At 45.4% G+C, this 22,125-nt stretch overlaps 1 protein-coding gene across 1 annotated transcript in view; it reads left to right on the forward strand.

The window, feature by feature from the left end:
• The first annotated feature begins 8,149 nt into the window (after positions 1-8,149).
• Positions 8,150-22,125, forward strand: part of col11a1a (collagen, type XI, alpha 1a) — a 256,824-nt gene continuing 242,848 nt past the window's right edge. The window contains exons 1-2 of the mRNA XM_060922694.1: positions 8,150-8,617; positions 21,466-21,630. Of these exons, the coding sequence (XP_060778677.1) occupies positions 8,485-8,617; positions 21,466-21,630 (298 nt within the window). The 5' untranslated portion in view covers positions 8,150-8,484. The remainder of the gene's footprint in view (positions 8,618-21,465; positions 21,631-22,125) is intronic.

Genomic DNA, 22,125 nt, shown 5'->3' on the forward strand with positions numbered 1-22,125 from the left:
CAGCGTTAGCAACAGTTAGAGGTTTTTAGCTTTCTCCTGAAATGTTTTCTTTTATTTCTTCTTCCTCAGGGTAGTAAAACTCGCTTTCGCTGTGAACACTGTCGTTATCGCTATCCATGCTGCAAAATTAATGCTATTCTCCTGAGAAATGCTGGCAAACATTTATAAGATTTTTGATAGTCTTATAAATATCCCATCTCATTATCTCTAGCCGCTTTATCCTGTTCTACAGGGTCGCAGGCAAGCTGGAGCCTATCCCAGCTGACTACGGGCGAAAGGCGGGGTACACCCTGGACAAGTCGCCAGGTCATCACAGGGCTGACACATAGACACAGACAACCATTCACACTCACATTCACACCTACGGTCAATTTAGAGTCACCAGTTAACCTAACCTGCATGTCTTTGGACTGTGGGGGAAACCGGAGCACCCGGAGGAAACCCACGCGGACATGGGGAGAACATGCAAACTCCACACAGAAAGGCCCTCGCCAGCCACGGGGCTCGAACCCGGACCTTCTTGCTGTGAGGCGACAGTGCTAACCACTACACCACCGTGCTGCCCCTCTTATTAATATATCTTATTAAAAAAAAGATAAATGTTGACAAAAAATGCTACTATGTTTGTTGTTGTTGTGAACGAGCGAGTTGCCAGAGGTCCATAACCGGGGTCCGTAACTGGGGTCTGTATCGTAGGATACGGACCCACTCGCCAGCCAATCAGAGCGCAGGATCTGATGGAAACCGGACCATGAAAAAAATAAACCATATTACTAACCCCATTTCCAGAAAAGTTGGGATATTTTCTAAAATTCAATAAAAACTAAAATCTCTGATTTGTTAATTCACGTGAACCTTTATTTAACTAACAAAAGTACAAAAAAAAAAGTTAAATAGTTTTACTGACCAACTTAATTGTATTTTATAAAGAAAGATCAGATCTGATGCCTGAAATGCACTCAAAAAAAGTTGGGACAGAAGCATTATTACCATTTTATTACATCACTTTTCCTTTAATAACACTTTTAAATCGTATGGGATCTGAGGATACTAATTGTTGCAGTTTTGCTATTGGAATTGTTGTCAATTCTTGCTTGATACAAAACTTCAGCTGCTCAACAGTCCGTGGTCGCCGTTGTCTGATTCTCCTCTTCATGATGCACCATACACTCTCAACAGGAGACAGATCTGGACTGGCAGCAGGCCAGTCAAGCATACGCACTCTGTTTCTATGATGTCATGCTGTTGTAGCCTGTGCAGAATGAAGCCTGGCATTGTCCTGTTCAAATAAGCATGGACTTCCCAAAAAGAGACATTGCCTTGATGAATATGTGTCTCTAAAACACCCAATATATCAGTGGTACCTTCAAACACATGCCAGTCACCCATGCCATAGGCACTGATGCCCCCATACCATCACAGATGCTGGTTTTTGCACCTTTCTCTGATGACAAACTGGATGGTCATGTTCACCTTTGGCACTGAGAACTCGAAAACAAGCTGAAATGTGACTCATCTGACCACAGCACACATTTCCACTGTCTTTCGGTCCATCTGAGATGAGTTCAGGCCCAGAGAGATCGGTGGCGTTTCTGCATAGAATTGATGAATGGCTTCCTCCTTGTGTAATACAGTTTCAAGTTGCATTTCTGGATGCAATAGTGGACTGTGTTAAGTGACATCAGTTTCCTGAAGTACTCCTGAGCCCATGTTATATTTGTCTCATTAGCATGATGGTTTCTCAGGAAGTGCCGCTCAAAGGTCACGCCCATTCTACAGTGTTTCGGACCTCACCTTTTACACACTGAGATGTCTCTGAATTCCCTGAATCTTTTCACAATATTATATTCTGTAGAATTTGAAAGATTTTGAAAATCTTGCATTGAGAAAGGTTCTTTTTGAATTAACTAACAATTCTCTCAAGAATTTTGGCCCAAAGCAGTGAGCCACGCCCCATCCTTGTTTGTAAAGGCTGAGCTGTTGGTGATCACTTGCATGCCGTATCAGTGTACAAAAGCCCACTGGAGCACGAAATCACGATGGATGTTATTTCTGGATGAGCTGAATCAGTTCATAGCTTCACATAATTCAATTTGGGTTTTCAGAGGTTTTTTTTAAATAAAGAATCGATTCAGTCGAGAGATATGAATCTGATTCATTTGTTTAAAGGTTTCCTTTACTTGGTTGGATTTTATTTGAGATTTCAGAAATCCTTTGACTTAAAAGAATCTTTTCAGTGGAGGATTTTGGGGCTCTTTTTAAAGAATCAGTTCAACAGCGAAACATGAATCCACTTCATTCACTGTAAAAAAAATATTTGTTGTTTTAACTTAAAAAAGTTAGTGCAAGGGCTGCCTTAAAATTTTGAGTTCACTGGAATTCACATAGTAAGTTAAATTGTTGTGAACTTACTATATTAATTTCAGTGAACTCAAAATTTTAAGGCAGCCCTTAAGGCAACCCTTGCACTAACTTTTTTAAGTTAAAACAACAAATCATTTTTTACAGTGTTTGATTCAGGTTTTCAGAATTCCTTTAAAATAATCGATCCAGGATTTCAGTTTCTTTGAAATCAAATCAATTCAGTAGAGAGAAATCAATCGATTAAAGTTTCCTGAATTCATTTAAAAGAATTGTTTCGATTCAGGTTTTGGGAGTTTCTATAGAAGAATCGATTTGATTCAAGTTGTCAGAGTAGTTTTTAAGAGAGTTGATTCAGAGGAGTGACAAAGATAAATCCATTTAACTCGATTCAAATTTTTGGAAGTCATTTAAGAGAATCGATTCAGTAAGGTGACACAAATCTACTTAGTTTGATCCAAGATTTCTGAGTTTCTTTAAAAAAAAATTGATACAATTCAGGTTTTTGGTATTTAGTTAAAAAAAGTTGATTCAATTTCAATTTTCAGGTTTTTTTTTTTAAAGAACCAATTTTGGATGATTTCAAAGAATCGTTTCGATTCAGGGATTCAGGGTTCTTTTTAAAGAATCAAATCACTATGATTTAAAAGAACAAATTTAGATTTGATTCGAGTTCAGGTCTTGATTCATGCTTTGGAATTATTTTAAAATAATCAATTCAGTTCATGTTCTCGTTTTTTTCTTCTTCTAAAGAATCGATTCACTATGATTTAAAATAATCGATTCAATTCAGGGTTTCGGGGTTTTTTTTAAATAATTGATTTAATAGCGTTACATGGATCTGCATGTTATGATTCAGGTTTTCAGTGTTCTTTCAAAAAAATTGATTCTGTAGCCTATGATTTCAAAGAATCAATTCGATTCAGGATTTTTGTTGTTCTTTTAAAAGAATTGATTCGAAAATAATCGTGTCAATTTTGGGTTTCGGTGATCTTTTAAAATAATTGATTGAGTACACGAATCCACTTGTTTTGTTTCTAGTTGTCTGAGTTTTTAATTTTTATTTTTTTCCTCCAAAAAGATTTGATTTAATAAAGGTAAGTGAATGGTTTGAGTCAGGCTTTCTGGGCTCAGTTAAAAGAATCGATTCATTAGACAGACACAAATCCATCCATTATCTCTAGCCGCTTTATCCTGTTCTACAGGGTCGCAGGCAAGCTGGAGCCTATCCCAGCTGACTACGGGCGAAAGGCGGGGTACACCCTGGACAAGTCGCCAGGTCATCACAGGGCTGACACATAGACACAGACAACCATTCACACTCACATTCACACCTACGGTCAATTTAGAGTCACCAGTTAACCTAACCTGCATGTCTTTGGACTGTGGGGGAAACCGGAGCACCCGGAGGAAACCCACGCGGACACCATGCAAACTCCGCACAGAAAGACCCTCGCCGGCCACGGGGCTCGAACCCGGACCTTCTTGCTGTGATGCGACATCGCTAACCACTACACCACCGTGCCGCCCCCAATTAATTCAATGTTTTTTAAAGTTCTTGAAAAATCATTGACTCAGCACAGTGACATGTCACGAATTAATTCCATTATTCAGGTACCTGGGGTCAACTGTGCTGGAAAATGGGGGCTGCGATAGTGAGGTGAGAAAGAGAGTGCAGGCAGGGTGGAGCAGTTGGAGAAGGATTTCGGGAGTCATTTGTGATCGGAAAGTCCCAGCAAAAGTGAAAGGTAAGATGTATAAGACAGCCGTGAGACCAGCTGTGATGTACGGATTGGAGGCCGTACCCTTAATGAAGAGACAGGAGGCAAAGTTGGAGGTGACGGAGCTGAGGATGTTAAGGTTTGCGATGGGAGGTTGGACAGGATAAGGAACGAGCACATCAGAGGGACAGCACATGTGGAGAGCTTGGGAATGAAGCTAAGAGAGATGAGACTGAGATGGTACGGGCACAGAAGAATACAGAAGAAGTACCCCACACAGTCGTCAATAACACATCCATTGAAAGAGTTAACATCTACAAATATTTCGGGATTGAACTTGATGATCAGTTGAAGTTTGACAAATGTGCCACTTCTAAGGTAAAAAAGCTCCAACAGAGAATGCTTTTCTTAAGGAAGTTATGAAGTTTTAATGTTGATAGATGTATTTTACAGTTGTTTTATAGGTCTGTGCTTCAGAGTGTCTTGTCCTTTGGACTGATCTGTGTCTTTGGCAATATGCGTAAACATGATCAGGATAGGGTGGTGTAGTGGTTAGCGCTGTCGCCTCACAGCAAGAAGGTCCGGGTTCGAGCCCCATGGCCGGCGAGGGCCTTTCTATGTGGAGTTTGCATCTTCTCCCCGTGTCCGCGTGGGTTTCCTCCGGGTGCTCCGGTTTCCCCCACAGTCCAAAGACATGCAGGTTAGGTTAACTGGTGACTAAATTGAGCGTAGGTGTGAATGTGAGTGTGAATGGTTGTCTGTGTCTATGTGTCAGCCCTGTGATGACCTGGCGACTTGTCCAGGGTGTACCCTGCCTTTCGCCTGTAGTCAGCTGGGATAGGCTCCAGCTTGCCTGCGACCCTGTAGAAGGATAAAGCGGCTAGAGATGATGAGATGAGATGATCAGGATAAATTACAATGCATTATTAAGAATGCCAGTGGGATAATTGGGTGTAATCAAGTATCAGCTGTCCAGCTATACAAAGACATTATACTACATAAAGCTGAGAGTATTCTCAGGGATCCAACCCATCCCCTATACAATAGATTCCAGCCAAGCCAACGTGGCAAGGGGAGACTGCTGCAAAGGAAAATAAGAACTACCAGGTTCAGTAAGTCATTTGTCCCCACTGCAATCAGGATTTTAAATGAAGGGCAAAGAACTTGACAGTACTGTGTGTGCGTGTTAGGGGGGGATGTGAAAGACCAGCATGTGTCAATTGGATTGCTGATGTATGGGATAATAAAGTTAACTTTAACTTTAACTTTAACATCCTGAGAAGAGATGCAGAGCATGTGGGAAGGAGAATGTTGAGGATGGAGCTGCCAGGCAAACGAAAACGAGGAAGGCCAAAGAGGAGATACATGTGGTGAGAGAGGACATGAAAGCGGCAGAGAAGGATGTGGAAGACATGGAGACGAAAGGTCCGCTGTGGTGACCCCTGATCAGAAGAAAAAGAAAGAAGATTAAAAAGAATCGATTAGGTCAAGTCACACAAATAGTCCGACTTTGGGTTTTAGGAGTTGTTTTTAAAGAGTCGGTTCAGTGAAGTGAGTGGTGGATGCGCGCGGTGTGTGGAGGTTAGTGTCAGTGTGTGTTAAAGGCCTCAGGCAAGGGCGCAGATGGCACTGGGGATGGAGGGGACATGTCCCCCCCAGATTTATAGTGACCCCAATCTGCCCCCCCCACCCACCCACCCACCCACCCACCCACCGTCCCTATGTAAGGCGCCAAACATAGGTAGAAAAAGTGAGGATTAATGTTCCGTTAGTTAGGCTAACTTACAGTGCAGCACAAAGTTGAAATGGCAGCAGCAGCAGCCTTGTCAGTGATCAATCCACATTACACCGATTCAAGAAGGGGAAAGGCTGGAGCAGATCCTTGCAGAGTTGGGAAAGCAAGGTGTTCAATTTTCCACGTAGTTCTCGGTTAATAACACTGCACAGCTCATCCATTTGATAGCAACGGTGTTTCTGCTACGACTAATGGTGCGTTCAGTTGTACTCGTAAGTTGGAAGTTTAAAGTCGGAAAAGCATTGAAATCTAACATCTACCAGCATAAACGTTGGGGTTTTAGTTTCATTTCATTAACTGTCCATTTTTTTCGAATTCCATGTTCCATGATGTCCCAGTTTTTAAACTGGGAAGTGGCGGAGAGATGTTTTTGGGACCTACTGAGTCTGCTTCTAGATGGTAAATTTGTTTGGCTGCAGAGGGAAGTTTTTTTTTTTTTCGATCAGTTTTGTTTATTGGAAAAAAAATACTTTTTATTTTTATTTGTGTGAATCTGTTGTTCAAGTGTTTATACTTCTGTTTTCATACACATTTTACATTTCTAATCATTTACATGAAGGGACGAGTGTGAATCATTTCAATTTTATTTTGTTATTAATTTTTGGACATTCCCTTTTTGTTAGAAGTTACAGTTAAAGTTTCTGTGATGAGATTCTTCATCCTGCTGAGATCAGCAAATGTTTAAATAAAACATGCAGAAGACATGAAGTTTTGGAGCGTGATTAACATACCAGACACATAACAATTTGATCATGTATGGCTAGTGTTGACCAGGTAGGCCTTTGTCTGCCAATGTTCATTCAGTTAGAAAACTCAGTGAAGCTTCAGTGTGTGTGTGTGTGTGTGTGTGTGTGTGTGTGTGTATATATATATATATATATATATATATATATATATATATATATATATATAAGTGATTCCATGCTTATGGGTACTGAAATGGGGACATGAACTTATTTTTAAAAATTCACCTAAAACCATTTCTTTTTTTACCATCAGGTCACAAAACATGTAATCTTTAATGAATGATATGTTAAAAGATAACTTTAATTTTCTGAGATGTAATAAAAACATATTTATATGCCAAAGTCAGAACGTAACAGAAGTGTTGTGGACATATATATTCTCAATTTTAACAATGTAGAATTACTTTTTGAAACATAGGAAGGTGATGTTTTAGCAAATATAATTAATGAACATGTGTAGTAGAATAAACATACACATTCTTTCAATAAGATTAACATGGTATATAGCTAGATTGTAATTAATTTGTAACAGACGCGAGATGGACAATCGTAACAGAAGTAATGTAACAGACATCATTTTGGAACTCATAGGCTTGACTTTGGCATATAAATATGTTTTTATTACATCTCAGAAAATTAAAGTTATCTTTTAACATATCATTCATTAAAGATTACATGTTTTGTGACCTGATGGTAAAAAAAGAAATGGTTTTAGGTGAATTTTTAAAAATAAGTTCATGTCCCCATAAGCGTGGACTCACTCATATATATATATATATGGGGCGGCACAGTGGTGTAGTGGTTAGCGCTGTCGCCTCACAGCAAGAAGGTCCGGGTTCGAGCCCCGGGGCCGGCGAGGGCCTTTCTGTGCGGAGTTTGCATGTTCTCCCCGTGTCCGCATGGGTTTCCTCCGGGTGCTCCGGTTTCCCCCACAGTCCAAAGACATGCAGGTTAGGTTAAGCGGTGACTCTAAATTGAGCGTAGGTGTGAATGAGAGTGTGAATGGTTGTCTGTGTCTATGTGTCAGCCCTGTGATGACCTGGCGACTTGTCCAGGGTGTACCCCGCCTTTCGCCCGTAGTCAGCTGGGATAGGCTCCAGCTTGCCTGCAACCCTGTAGAAGGATAAAGCGGCTAGAGATAATGAGATGAGATGAGATGAGATGAGATGAGATATATATATATATATATATATATATATATGCATTTACACAAAATGGAATCATTTGCTGACAGCTCAGTCCCCCCCAGTTCAAAAATCCTATCTGCGCCTCTGGCCTCAGGGGTGGACCCCCGGCCCGGAGTCTCCATCCTGCCCCAAGGGCCCCCACCCCTCAATTTGTTAATCAGAGCTGTTTCTTTCCACCCTCCCTTGTCATTTCTTTTTGAATAATAGTGGGTCTTCTTGGCCGGCCCTCCTGTGTGGGTGGGTGTGGGTGTGGGGGGGTCGGGATCGGATGCGCCTCCGTGCGCCCTGATTAAAGCCCCGAAGTGCCGTCAGCGCCGGAGGCTGGGCCGCGGAAAGTTGCGGGGACGCACGCGCGCGCACGCACACGCACACACACGCGTGTGGAAAGCGTCTTGGAAGTCGTGGGGTTTGGAGAAGGAGAGCGCGCACGGACCGGCAGCGAGGAGAACCGGCTCAGAAACCCTGCTCCTGTATGGCTCTAGAGCTCTAGAGCTCTCTGGAAGGATTGTGGGGTGTGTGTGCGTGTGTGTGTGTGTGTGTTGGTGGTGGTGCGTGTGTGTGTGTGTGTATGCGCGCGCGCACGGGCGCGTGGTGTGTGTTCTTAGTCGGAAACGGTTTTTGCGAAGCCGTCCACTTTCCCAAGGTTCATCCGGCATCTCGCTTCTCCGTCCACCATGGAGACCCAGCGGTGGTCCACCAGGTGGAGGACGAAAAGGTGGCTGCTTCTGGACATCACCACCAAACCTCTGCTCTTCTTCATCGCCGCGTCCTTCATCCTTGCGCTCCAGGTTCCACATGTCCGAGCAGGTAAACATCTCCAACACATTTGTATAGATAGATAGATAGATGGATAGATAGAACATTCATATGTTCTAACATCACTTATCCTCACTTCGAACCCATACCCTCAGGACGAATTCCAAATCAGCAGTGCTTCAGGCTTTCTACTTGAACTTGCATAGAACATCTCCAGGTTCCTCAAGAAGGAAGGATAAACAGAAGAGCTCAAAGGTGCTCAAAGAAACTTTTATTATCTTTTTTTTTTTAACCCAACCAAAGCGAGAATGATCAGTTCACACCTGTGAAGAAGACAGGAGTGGGTCTAATCCCACATTTTAAAGCACTTTGGGATGTTAGGGAAGTCGCACAGCTGGATTCAAACCTACCTTCATCGTATCTGATCGTGCGTTAAAGACAGAAAATGTTCGTGCGCTCAGTGGGAATAATTTTACAGATTAACTTACTCGGAGAAAGTTTTCATTCAACCTCCAAATGGTGAACCTTTTACAACTTCATATACTGTAGCCTTTCAATATCATGAACGTGTGTGTATGTGTGTGTGGGTTTAGTCAAGTGCACGAAACCTCTAAGACAGTCGTGAGGCGAGGGAGCAGGAATGCGCTCAGAATGCATCCTTTGAGACGACTTCTTTTTAAGATTTACGCCGTGGCCAAACTTTAAAAAAAAAAGGCTCTTTGTTTGAGCGAGTGGTCCGTTAGGTGTGTGTGGACACGAGGAGAAATTCCTCAAGGCTTTCAGATCCCTGTCTCGCACCATGGGGAAGAATTTTTCAGCATGTCGTCCGGCAACAATAACAATCCTACCAGCTGACTGCACACACACACACGAGAGAGAGAGAACTCAGATCCTCCATCTAAATCTGGCACAGGGTCTGGACAGGGTTCCCTGCAATTAGCAGGGCTCTAAGAGCCGTGTGTGTGATATTAATGAGAGATCAAATGATCCTGTGTTGTAATTGAAGCTCTCGCAGGCTGCTCATTATGGGCGTGTCTCAATAAAGCAGCAGTGTAGCAATTAAGGATTTGGGACATGAATGAAGACGGATCACTTTGAGGGATCTGAGTGGAGAGAAGATTCAGAGAACTAGACCCTTGAAGTATCTTCGTAGACGAGCTCTGGTTGAAACAGCACCCATACAGTATCTCCACACGCGCCCAGTCCTCACCCAAGGCCATCGAGGAGCTTTGGGTAAACTTGTGCTCTGATGATTTTTTTTCCCTTCCTCCCTCTGTGAAGTGTGTGTGTGTGTGTGTGGAGACAAGGCCGTGTTGTTCCACGTTACCTGATGATGGCCCTCTGCGCTCATCCCTGTTATTTTAGTTCAAAGCGAAGCGCACATTCAGGTCTTAGTGGGGATTCAGAACACGTCCGACATGCGAGAACAAAGCAAAGACCCGACGAACGTTAGCTTGATACCCGATTTTTACTTGCGTGCAATAACAAACACGATCATCTCATCAGCTAGAGTCGTCTCTGTTCCTGCGATAAGTGGTCCTACTCGAGCAATAGTGATATCACCAATCACACCGTTACGTCTTCTACACCTCATGGTAACTTTGATTCTGACGTTTATGTGATTTCATGCGTAACTTGTGAAGGTGTTTTTGCAGGCTCGCTGCGTACAGACATGTTTTCCCCTCGACCCCCGGGGCTCAAACCGACCTGGGTGTGCATTCCTCTGAACAGTGTTCACATTTCACCATCTTTGCTGATTTTGGCAGCACCGTCCATCCTTTCTGATGCCCTCTAATAGCATCTTGTATGCCCGTGTCATACAGAAATGATTCAGGACTGTAAGGAGCCGAGAGAGCCGAGAGCCAACAGCGAGTGCTGGACCACAGGTGGGGGGAATAAGAGGGACATTTTTGCAGAGTTTGCTCAGTGGTATAAATGCCGTCTTGTTTAAACAGCAAGCGTGTCTCAAAGAGGGGGGTAGGGAGCGATGGAGGGACAGAGGGAGGGAGGGAGGGAGGGAGTCTCCGACTGAATACATTATTGGAGTCTCAGGGAGCTGCAGGTGAAAAGGTCCACGTCTTTCCGCTCCAACGCATCAACCAACATTTACTAATTCAGCTAAAGCTGGACGCTTGTGCGTGTTCAGGACTTCCTGTTTAACACGATGATCAGAATCTTGATGAGATGATTTATCGACGCGGGAATAACGATCCCTCCCTCCATCTATCTCTTGCTCGCTTCTTTCCCTTCCCTTCCCTTCCTTTTTGGCGCCTCCCAGTGAATGTGATATGATAAGATGATAAGAGTCATCATTTTGTTGTCGTGTGTGTGTGTTCGATCTCAGACAGGCTTGTAACTCGGCTTTATTTCTGACTCACGCTCACACACACCTTATCGTAACTCTCAGTAATAAAGGTATCGCACTTTGGTACTCAGGTTGAATTGTTACGCTTCTTTTCGTGTGTATCTTTTACCTGCGAAGGTGCATGTGGTGTCCAATTTTGTGCCTTCGATTATTTTTAAACATATAAAGATACACACTGAAGACGCACCGCTCCAGCGACGAGAGAAAGTACAGCGTCGTCGGGTTATTTCTGAGAGTCCAGCAGGGATTTTGTTGTTTCCAAATGACCACTTGCAAGTTGAGACGCGATCACTGTCATGAATTTTTAGAGTAACCCAGTAATCAACTTGACAGCTTTTGCGTGGGGAAACAAGGTCACTCACCATGGAGCGCACAAAACAAAACCCTGATGGACATGGAGTATTTTTAAACGAGCCCGATGTGTGATTAAGCGTCCCGTCCGCCGCTCCTCCTCTGAGCAGGGTGCAGCGTGAGTCCTGCCCCAGTGGACTTCTCTTAGCTCTTGTTGCAGTTCCGTTTTTCATCACCGTGCATTTAGAAACAAAATGCGGTTACTTTATTTTTTGTGAATCACCAAAATTATTTTATTTTATTTCATTTTTGCCTACATTTCTTTGTCTAAGTGACTAAAGTGCACACATTTTCTCAAGACTTTCTTAGCATCGTGTTCGCAAAGGTAAAAGATAAATATCATGGTCCATAGTGTGTGTCATTAAAATACGAGTTATTGCACTATGATACCTCTCCCACACCCGGTGCGGTATATAATGGTACAGTCTTGTAGTGTTGGCACTAGTCGGAATAATCTAAATAAAGAGAGAGTGTGTGTGTGAGGTGTGTGTGTGTGAGGTGTGTATTATAATAGTGTAGCGCTTGAGAGAGTATACCACAGAACCCTATAGCCCAGTCAGAGGGAACCGTGAATCGCACACAAAGGCCGAGTGTGTGAGGTGGAAACGTGGTGTCTGCGCCTGCTGATGTTCCTCAAGGCTCCTTTCTTCTGCGTGGTGTTTGTTCGAGTTTGTAGGACTGAGTGCTGATCACGCCTCCACACTGACTCGTCCTTTTTGGCTCGGATGAATGGACGATGGAGGTGAAGGGTCTCAGTGGTGTTTCTAGGCTTTTATTAGCCACTGACCTTTAACCTGGCTCTCAGCTGAGATTAGAAAATGGCAACCTGAGATGTTTGGGGTTAAAAAGCCCCAGAGTTTTACTGCAAGTGGACTGATGAGTGATAGATGCTGGGAGGTGGAGTCGTGGTTTTTGGGGCTGTCTCTCTGAGATACGATAACGCACGTCCTCACGCCTGGTCCGTGAAGGATAGATTTAAATTAGGAGCTAATTTAACTGAGAATGGCAGACAGAAAAGCCGCACCTCCTCCTCCTTCACTGAGACTGACAGACACAGAGGCCACACCTCTTTCTCCATCATTAAGACAGACACAGAGGACGCACCTCCTTCTCCATCATTAAGACAGACACAGAGGACGCACCTCCTTCTCCTTCACTGAGACTGACAGATACAGAGGCCACACCTACTTCTCCTTCACCGAGACTCAGACACACAGAGGCCACACCTCCTTCTACTTCAGTGAGACTGACAGACACAGAGGCCACACCTCCTTCTACTTCACTGAGACTCAGACACACAGAGGCCACACCTCCTTCTACTTCAGTGAGACTGACAGACACAGAGGCCACACCTCCTTCTACTTCACTGAGACTGACAGACACCACACCTCCTCCTCCTTCACTGAGACTGACAGACACAAAGGCCACACCTCCTTCTCCTTCACTGAGACTGACATACACACAGAGGCCACACCTCCTCCTCCTTCACTGAGACTGGCAGACACAGAGGCCACACCTCCTCCTCCTTCACTGAGACTGGCAGACACAGAGGCCACACCTCCTCCTCCTTCACTGAGACTAACAGACACAGAGGCCACACCTCCTCCTCCTTCACTGAGACTAACAGACACAGAGGCCACACCTCCTCCTCCTCCTTCACTGAGACTCAGACACACAGAGGCCACACCTCCTTCTACTTCACTGAGACTGACATACACACAGAGGCCACACCTCCTTCTCTTTCACTGAGACTGACAGATACAGAGGCCACACCTCCTCCTCCTTCTTCACTGAGACTAACAGACACACAGAGGCCACACCTCCTTCTACTTCACTGAGACTGACATACACACAGAGGCCACACCTCCTCCTCCTCCTTCATTGAGACTGACAGACACAGAGGCCACACCTCTTCCTCCTTCACTGAGACTGGCAGACACAGAGGCCACACCTCCTCCTCCTTCACTGAGACTAACAGACACAGAGGCCACACCTCCTCCTCCTCCTTCACTGAGACTGACAGACACAGAGGCCACACCTCCTCCTCCTTCACTGAGACTCAGACACACAGAGGCCACACCTCCTTCTACTTCACTGAGACTGACATACACACAGAGGCCACACCTCCTCCTCCTTCACTGAGACTAACAGACACAGTGGCCACACCTCCTCCCCCTTCACTGAGACTAACAGACACAGAGGCCACACCTCCTTCTCCTTCACTGAGACTAACAGACACAGAGGCCACACCTCCTTCTCCTTCACTGAGACTAACAGACACAGAGGCCACACCTTCTCCTTCACTGAGACTGACAGACACAAAGGCCACACCTCCTCCTCCTCCTTCACTAAGACTGACAGATACAGAGGCCACACCTCCTCCTCCTTCACTGAGACTAACAGACAGAGGCCACACCTCCTTCTCCTTCACTGAGACTAACAGACACAGAGGCCACACCTCCCTCTCCTTCACTGAGACTAACAGACACAGAGGCCACACCTCCTTCTCCTTCACTGAGACTAACAGACACAGAGGCCACACCTCCTTCTCCTTCACTGAGAGTAACAGACACAGAGGCCACACCTCCTTCTCCTTCACTGAGACTAACAGACACAGAGGCCACACCTCCTTCTCCTTCACTGAGACTAACAGATACAGAGGCCACACCTCCTTCTCCTTCACTGAGACTAACAGACACAGAGGCCACACCTCCTTCTCCTTCACTGAGAGTAACAGACACAGAGGCCACACCTCCTTCTCCTTCACTGAGACTAACAGACACAGAGGCCACACCTCCTTCTCCTTCACTGAGACTAACAGATACAGAGGCCACACCTCCTTCTCCTTCACTGAGAGTAACAGACACAGAGGCCACACCTCCTGCTCATTCACTGAGAGTAACAGACACAGAGGCCACACCTCCTCCTCCTTCACTGAGACTAACAGACACAGAGGCCACACCTCCTTCTCCTTCACTGAGAGTAACAGACACAGAGGCCACACCTCCTTCTCCTTCACTGAGAGTAACAGACACAGAGGCCACACCTCCTTCTCCTTCACTGAGACTAACAGATACAGAGGCCACACCTCCTTCTCCTTCACTGAGACTAACAGACACAGAGGCCACACCTCCTTCTCCTTCACTGAGAGTAACAGACACAGAGGCCACACCTCCTTCTCCTTCACTGAGACTAACAGACACAGAGGCCACACCTCCTTCTCCTTCACTGAGACTAACAGATACAGAGGCCACACCTCCTTCTCCTTCACTGAGAGTAACAGACACAGAGGCCACACCTCCTGCTCCTTCACTGAGAGTAACAGACACAGAGGCCACACCTCCTCCTCCTTCACTGAGACTAACAGACACAGAGGCCACACCTCCTTCTCCTTCACTGAGAGTAACAGACACAGAGGCCACACCTCCTTCTCCTTCACTGAGACTAACAGATACAGAGGCCACACCTCCTTCTCCTTCACTGAGACTAACAGACACAGAGGCCACACCTCCTCCTCCTTCACTGAGACTAACAGACACAGAGGCAGGGGCGATTTCTCAGAGACAACAAGGGAAGCCGAACTTCCCCTAAAATTCTCTCCCCAAACTGTGGCGTCTATGACGTTGAATTCTCATTAAAACAATAACTTGCATAATATAATATATGCCCAAGATTGTATTTACTATCCCTATGTCTATAACTATAACTATCCCTATGTCATCCTGTAACTTATTTGAGTGATGTCTGACGAACTTGCAGTTTGCTACGAGAATCACCTTTGCTGGCAGCCGGGTATCCGTTGCAGTGTACGAGACGGCTCTGAACAGCCAATTTCGGCTAGTTGTTATTGGTTAAAATCGACAAAATCGTCACTTCCAGGGAAGCCGGGTATCTCTGGGGGTAAACGGGACATGGGCGGGCCAAGAAGCCGGGCTGATAAGGGATTATTGGAGGTGGTGTTTGAAAGACATGAGGAGGGCGGTCGCTGTACTTCGGCGTCGGCGAGGAACACGGAAGCATGATCAGTCAGTCCCTAGCGGATGTTGAGAAAGTGTAGTCGTGTGCCAAAGTGCTGTCCGAATTTCTTTTCATATAAACGTTTCTTCTCATTGATGTCTCTGTACATTACTCTGTAAATAAATGTAAATATTACTCGTTGTGCTCCGTTAACTTTCATCCATTCTATCAGTTTGATCATTTGTGAATTCACTCGTTTATTTCATTTGTAGTTCAATCAACGTGGTTGTAGGCTAGCTTGAGCCTTATTGGGATCTGCAGTGCTTGCTGCTAACAGCTGGTATCTATCTGCTATAATGGCAAAGTACGGCCAGTCATTTTGCCCCGCCCCCGCCTTGTGCTTTGTCCGGTGCGGTAGTGATGTCCCGTTGCTCGTGTGCCGCAGCAGAGACCCGCACGACCTTCAGCCAGTACAGTCGCTGTTCTTTTACCACCGCCGTTATTCTCATCTTTCCGGTGCGTTCTTGATGTTTCCATTGTGTCCTATTTCGCCATATCAAATACCCAAAATGTCTCATATTATTCATATTTAAGTGAATAATCAATTCAGTCATCATAACTTGGCATTTTTAACCCAAGCAATCAAAAAGAGGAAATTTATTCAATATTTTCAAAAAATTTTACAAAAACATTTGAATTGTAATAAAAAAAAAATTCCACAGCAGAGGCCAGATAAAGCAAGATGCTATCTTTATTCTTATTAAACATGATAAAAGAAACATTGAGTGTTAGGTAAATGCAAAAAAAAAAAAAAGTAAAATTAGAAAATTAATTTTTTGACCATAATGTCCCAAATGAGAGAGCAGTTTCTGAGACGGACCCACATAACAGCAAATCGACTCATGACAAATAACAAATAATTGAAAAATTGTATTACGTAGACCTAAAACTGAGCTTCCCCTATTTCAAAGCCCACCAGCCACCACTGCACAGAGGCCACACCTCCTTCTCCTTCACTGAGACTGACAGACACAGAGGCCACACCTCCTTCTCCTTCACTGAGACTGACAGACACAGAGGCCACACCTCCTCCTCCTTCACTGAGACTGACAGACACAGAGGCCACACCTCCTCCTCCTTCACTGAGACTGACAGACACAGAGGCCACACCTCCTTCTCCTTCACTGAGACTGACAGACACAGAGGCCACACCTCCTTCTCCTTCACTGAGACTGACAGACACAGAGGCCACACCTCCTCCTTCTTCACTGAGACTAACAGACACAGAGGCCACACCTCCTCCTCTTTCACTGAGACTGACAGACACAGAGGCCACACCTCCTCCTCCTTCACTGAGACTGACAGACACAGAGGCCACACCTCCTCCTTCTTCACTGAGACTGACAGACACAGAGGCCACACCTCCTCCTCCTTCACTGAGACTGACAGACACAGAGGCCACACCTCCTTCTCCTTCACTGAGACTGACAGACACAGAGGCCACACCTCCTTCTCCTTCACTGAGACTGACAGACACAGAGGCCACACCTCCTCCTCCTTCACTGAGACTAACAGACACAGAGGCCATACCTCCTCCCCCTTCACTGAGACTAACAGACACAGAGGCCACACCTCCTCCTTCTTCACTGAGACTAACAGACACAGAGGCCACACCTCCTCCTCTTTCACTGAGACTGACAGACACAGAGGCCACACCTCCTCCTCTTTCACTGACACTGACAGATACAGAAGCCACACCTCCTCCTTCTTCACTGACACTGACAGATACAGAAGCCACACCTCCTTCACTGAGACTGACACAGAGGCCACACCTCCTTCTCCTTCACTGAGACTGATAGACACAGAGGCCACACCTCTTCCTCCTTCACTGAGACTAACATACACAGAGGCCACACCTCCTTCTCCTTCCCTGAGACTGACACACACACAGAGGCCACACCTCCTCCTCCTTCACTGAGACTGACACACACACAGAGGCCACACCTCCTCCTCCTTCACTGAGACTAACAGACACAGAGGCCACACCTCCTTCTCCTTCACTGAGACTAACAGACACAGAGGCCACACCTCCTCCTTCTTCACTGAGACTAACAGACACAGAGGCCACACCTCCTCCTCTTTCACTGAGACTAACAGACACAGAGGCCACACCTCCTCCTTCTTCACTGAGACTAACAGACACAGAGGCCACACCTCCTCCTCTTTCACTGAGACTGACAGACACAGAGGCCACACCTCCTCCTCCTTCACTGACACTGACAGATACAGAAGCCACACCTCCTCCTTCTTCACTGACACTGACAGATACAGAAGCCACACCTCCTTCACTGAGACTGACACAGAGGCCACACCTCCTTCTCCTTCACTGAGACTGACACACACACAGAGGCCACACCTCCTCCTGCTTCACTGAGACTGACACACACACAGAGGCCACACCTCCTCCTGCTTCACTGAGACTGACACACACACAGAGGCCACACCTCCTCCTCCTTCACTGAGACTGACAAATGCAGAGGTCAAACCTTTTTCATGTCACTGAAACTCAGAGATAAAGAGGCCACTCTGCAGCAGTTTAAAAGGAAATTAAGACATTTGTTATCAATACAGAGAGAAAGGAAGTGAGTGAGAGCGAGTGAGAGCTTTGGCACTTTACAGAAGACCAGCTGAAGATATCTCGAGTGGATCTGACCCAGAACACTGTAAAATTGGACTCATCTCAGCTGGTAGAGAGGGTTTAATGAGCTGCACCATGAAATAATAACCTTTGTGTCCAGAGAGCATTTGCGAAACCCGCCTCTTATCTGTATCACAGCACAGATGTTACGGATATTGCAGAATAATAATGAACATTCAACAAACCAGTTCAGTTCAGATTTCTCTCCAGCTTTGGCCATGATGTCCGTCTTTCTTTGATACAGATGTTTCCTGTCACGTGACATTGAGCATATATTAGAAGTCTTTTACCCAAGCGAAGTGGAACGAGGCCACACTTTCTTTATTACTTCCTTTTGCACATTACCCCAGTTTCCCTGTTCATTTTAAAATGGAATTATTTCTATCACTCTTTCAGATGGTCCAGAGATCCTTGAGGTCTTCCTATTGGCTGTTCCAAGGTCACGGTTCAAACTCAGGGGTCACCGGGCAGGGTCCTTAAACTCTGGAACAGCTTAGACACATCCTTTCCACTAGAATGAAGACATTTAATACAACTATAATTACATATGAAGTTAGTGAGGTAGTCTTCTCGAGAATGTGGTTAGTTTTAACTTGCTACTTAATTAAAGGGGCCAACATTCACAGGAAGGGCCAGTTTTTGACATATGAAAGAAGACCAAGTGCAGACAAGTGAGGAAACAGATCCACGGAAGTGTGGAGATTGCAGCTTTCAACATTTTGAAGGCTGTGGACAGAAAAGTGTACAAAACATCCATCCATCCATCCATCCATCCATCCAGCCATCCATTATCTGTAGCCGCTTGTCCTGTACAGGGTCGCAGGCAAGCTGGAGCCTATCCCAGCTGACTATGGGCGAGAGGCAGGGTACACCCTGGACAAGTCGCCAGGTCATCGCAGTGTACAAAACATATCAGATGATTTGTATCGTACTGTATTGTGCCATATCATCTCATCCTGTATCATATTATATAATATGTACACAAGTCTTTTACTGGGGGAGCGCAGGTGGCCAAGTGCTTAGAGCGCTTGACCGCTAAGCGAACGGTCCCTGGTTCGAGCCTCGGCTCGACGGGGATCTGGGGCTCGCTCCCTGTCCACCCAGCAGTGAATGGGGACCTGGTGGAAACACTGGGGAAGTTAAAGGCGGCGAGGAAAGGAACTGGCCACCCTACCTCACTATGCCGATGGCCCAGGACAAGTGCACTCTCTAACAGGCACTCCCCCAATGTACGAATCGTATATGGGACTCCCCTTTGCTTTTGTTTTACTGGGAAATACACCACTCGTATTTTTCATCCGAGCTCCATCTGGGACATGGAGAACCAAAACCATGACATAAATCTCTACATGTCACTCGTGAGGAAATCGATGAATTGTTTGGATAAATCTGGGGACATTTTGTTTGTGAATGTGTCGATATAATAAAAAGAAAGTCACAGTTGGCTTGATATGAAGTTTATCTTCTTGTGTTGAAAAACTCACATTTTTCATACGAAACACATCACGGATCTGAGTGACATCTCATCTCATTATCTCTAGCCGCTTTATCCTGTTCTACAGGGTCGCAGGCAAGCTGGATCCTATCCCAGCTGACTACGGGCGAAAGGCGGGGTACACCCTGGACAAGTCGCCAGGTCATCACAGGGCTGACACATAGACACAGACAACCATTCACACTCACATTCACACCTGCGCTCAATTTAGAGTCACCAGTTAACCTAACCTGCATGTCTTTGGACTGTGGGGGAAACCGGAGCACCTGGAGGAAACCCACGCGGACACGGGGAGAACATGCAAACTCCGCACAGAAAGGCCCTCGCCGGCCACGGGGCTCGAACCCGGACCTTCTTGCTGTGAGGCGACAGCGCTAACCACTACACCACCGTGCCGCCCATCTGAGTGACATATTTAAATAATATCGTCTGGCTTTTTTTCGTGGTCTATCAGATATATTCCATTCAGCTAGCATGATACTGAACGAGTTGGAGACGAGTAGCTGAATGGAATATCTCTGATAGACCACGAAAAAAGCCAATGGGTGTTCAACGCATCTTTCTCTTTCAAAATCTTCCATATTTTGTTACGGAGCAAACCTGGCAGCCATGCTTATTTACAAATCGTCACAGTCGCTCGCAAGCGTGGAAGTTTTCCGTCTCCGACGTGCGACATCATGTTGTCTTGACAACCGTGCAATATCGTAAACCATATTCAACGCTGGGGGCGGCACGGTGGTGTAGTGGTTAGCGCTGTCGCCTCACAGCAAGAAGGTCCGGGTTCGAGCCCCGTGGCCGGCGAGGGCCTTTCTGTGTGGAGTTTGCATGTTCTCCCCGTGTCCACGTGGGTTTCCTCCGGGTGCTCCGGTTTCCCCCACAGTCCAAAGACATGCAGGTTAGGTTAACTGGTGACTCTAAATTGAGCGTAGGTGTGAATGTGAGTGTGAATGGTTGTCTGTGTCTATGTGTCAGCCCTGTGATGACCTGGCGACTTGTCCAGGGTGTACCCCGCCTTTCACCTGTAGTCAGCTGGGATAGGCTCCAGCTTGCCTGCGACCCTGTAGAAGGATAAAGCAGCTAGAGATAATGAGAATGAGATGAGATATTCAATGCTCATTCTCCATTGGGTAGAGTGACGTAATACACGTAGGATAAGCGTTATGCTAACAATATTGCATGCTATCGAACCAAATGAATGAAACTCGCGAGAAGGGAATAGAACCTGTGTTTGTATTCCATTGAAAAAGTCTCCTGTATGGATAATAATTCCTGATATTTCACTCCGATGATGGCACTCCGTACCCGCCTCTCACCCATAGTCAGCTGGGATAGGCTTCAGCTTGCCTGCGACCCTGTAGAACAGGATAATGGCTACAGATAATGGATGGATGGATGGATGGATGGATGGATGGATGATGTCACTCCCAGTGTTTTTCTTGCTGACTTTTGATTAGCTTGCATATATATATTTTTTTTGTGGATGTGTCCATATAATATAAAGAATGTTACACAGTGAGGCAAAGATATGTAGTTTATCTTCTCGTGCTGAAAAATATACATTCACCACTTGAAGATAAACTTCATATCTTCACACCACCGTGTAATATCCTCTATGTATGAACTAGAGCAAAGAACATCGAACAGCCCCTTCTCAGAGTTTGGTAGTGTGTTAGAAATATACCCTCACCCCCAAAATGTGTCATCATGAAGACATTTTACTTGAAATATCCAAACCCCATTCATGATTATGCACTTCAGGGATAACAGAGATACCAGGGGTGAATAGGCAAGTTCTCACCCAGCACATTGATGGATGAGTGTTTGATTTTTACCTGCATGACCCTTTCGAAAGATCTTGTTCTTGTCCCGATCGCCTCTCTGAAGATTCCCAACCTCTCAGTCATGAACACGAACACGACTATTAGATTTCCCAAACCTACAATCCCATGGCTTTCAGAAGGCTGGAATGTAAACTGTGGTGTTGTTGGTGGTTGAGTTTCTCTGCTCATACGCTCATCTCTGTCTTTTCACAGTTGAAACAGTGGATGTGCTGAAAGTGTTAGAGTTCCCCAACAGCCCCGAAGGAGTGGAGAAGAGTTCAGGCTTCTGTGTGAACCGGAAATTGTCCCAGCCTGACACGGCCTACAGAGTGGCAAAGCGGGCTCAGATCAGCGCTCCCACCAGGCAGCTCTTCCCAGGTAAACATCCCTGACACGATTTTAATTAAAGGGGCGGTTTGCACAATGTCCACTGAAACCCGAATGTCATCAATCAGCCGAGACGCGCTCGGTTTTTGTGCTGGAGCTGTGAGTAAGGAGATGTTTTGGAAGTTCAGATCTTTTACTCGTTAGTTATCTGGATAATGAAGAAAGTCATCTTCAAGGTCTTTTTGGTATCTGCCAGAAATCTTGCCAGGATAAAATTTTGAGCAGAAAAAGGATTTATCCCGTCCATGACCAAGAATTTTATCGGTTCAAACATCGATGCTCCACCACAGTTCAGTTCGTCCACATTAGAATACACTACCGTTCAAAAGTTTGGGGTCACTTTGAAATGTCCTTATTTTTGAAAGAAAAGCACTGTTCTTTTCAATGAAGATCACTTTAAACTAATCAGAAATCCACTCTATACATTGCTAATGTGGTAAATGACTATTCTAGCTGCAAATGTCTGGTTTTTGGTGCAATATCTCC

This window comes from Neoarius graeffei, chromosome 5, assembly GCF_027579695.1.
Source record: "Neoarius graeffei isolate fNeoGra1 chromosome 5, fNeoGra1.pri, whole genome shotgun sequence".
Lineage (NCBI taxonomy): Eukaryota > Metazoa > Chordata > Actinopteri > Siluriformes > Ariidae > Neoarius > Neoarius graeffei.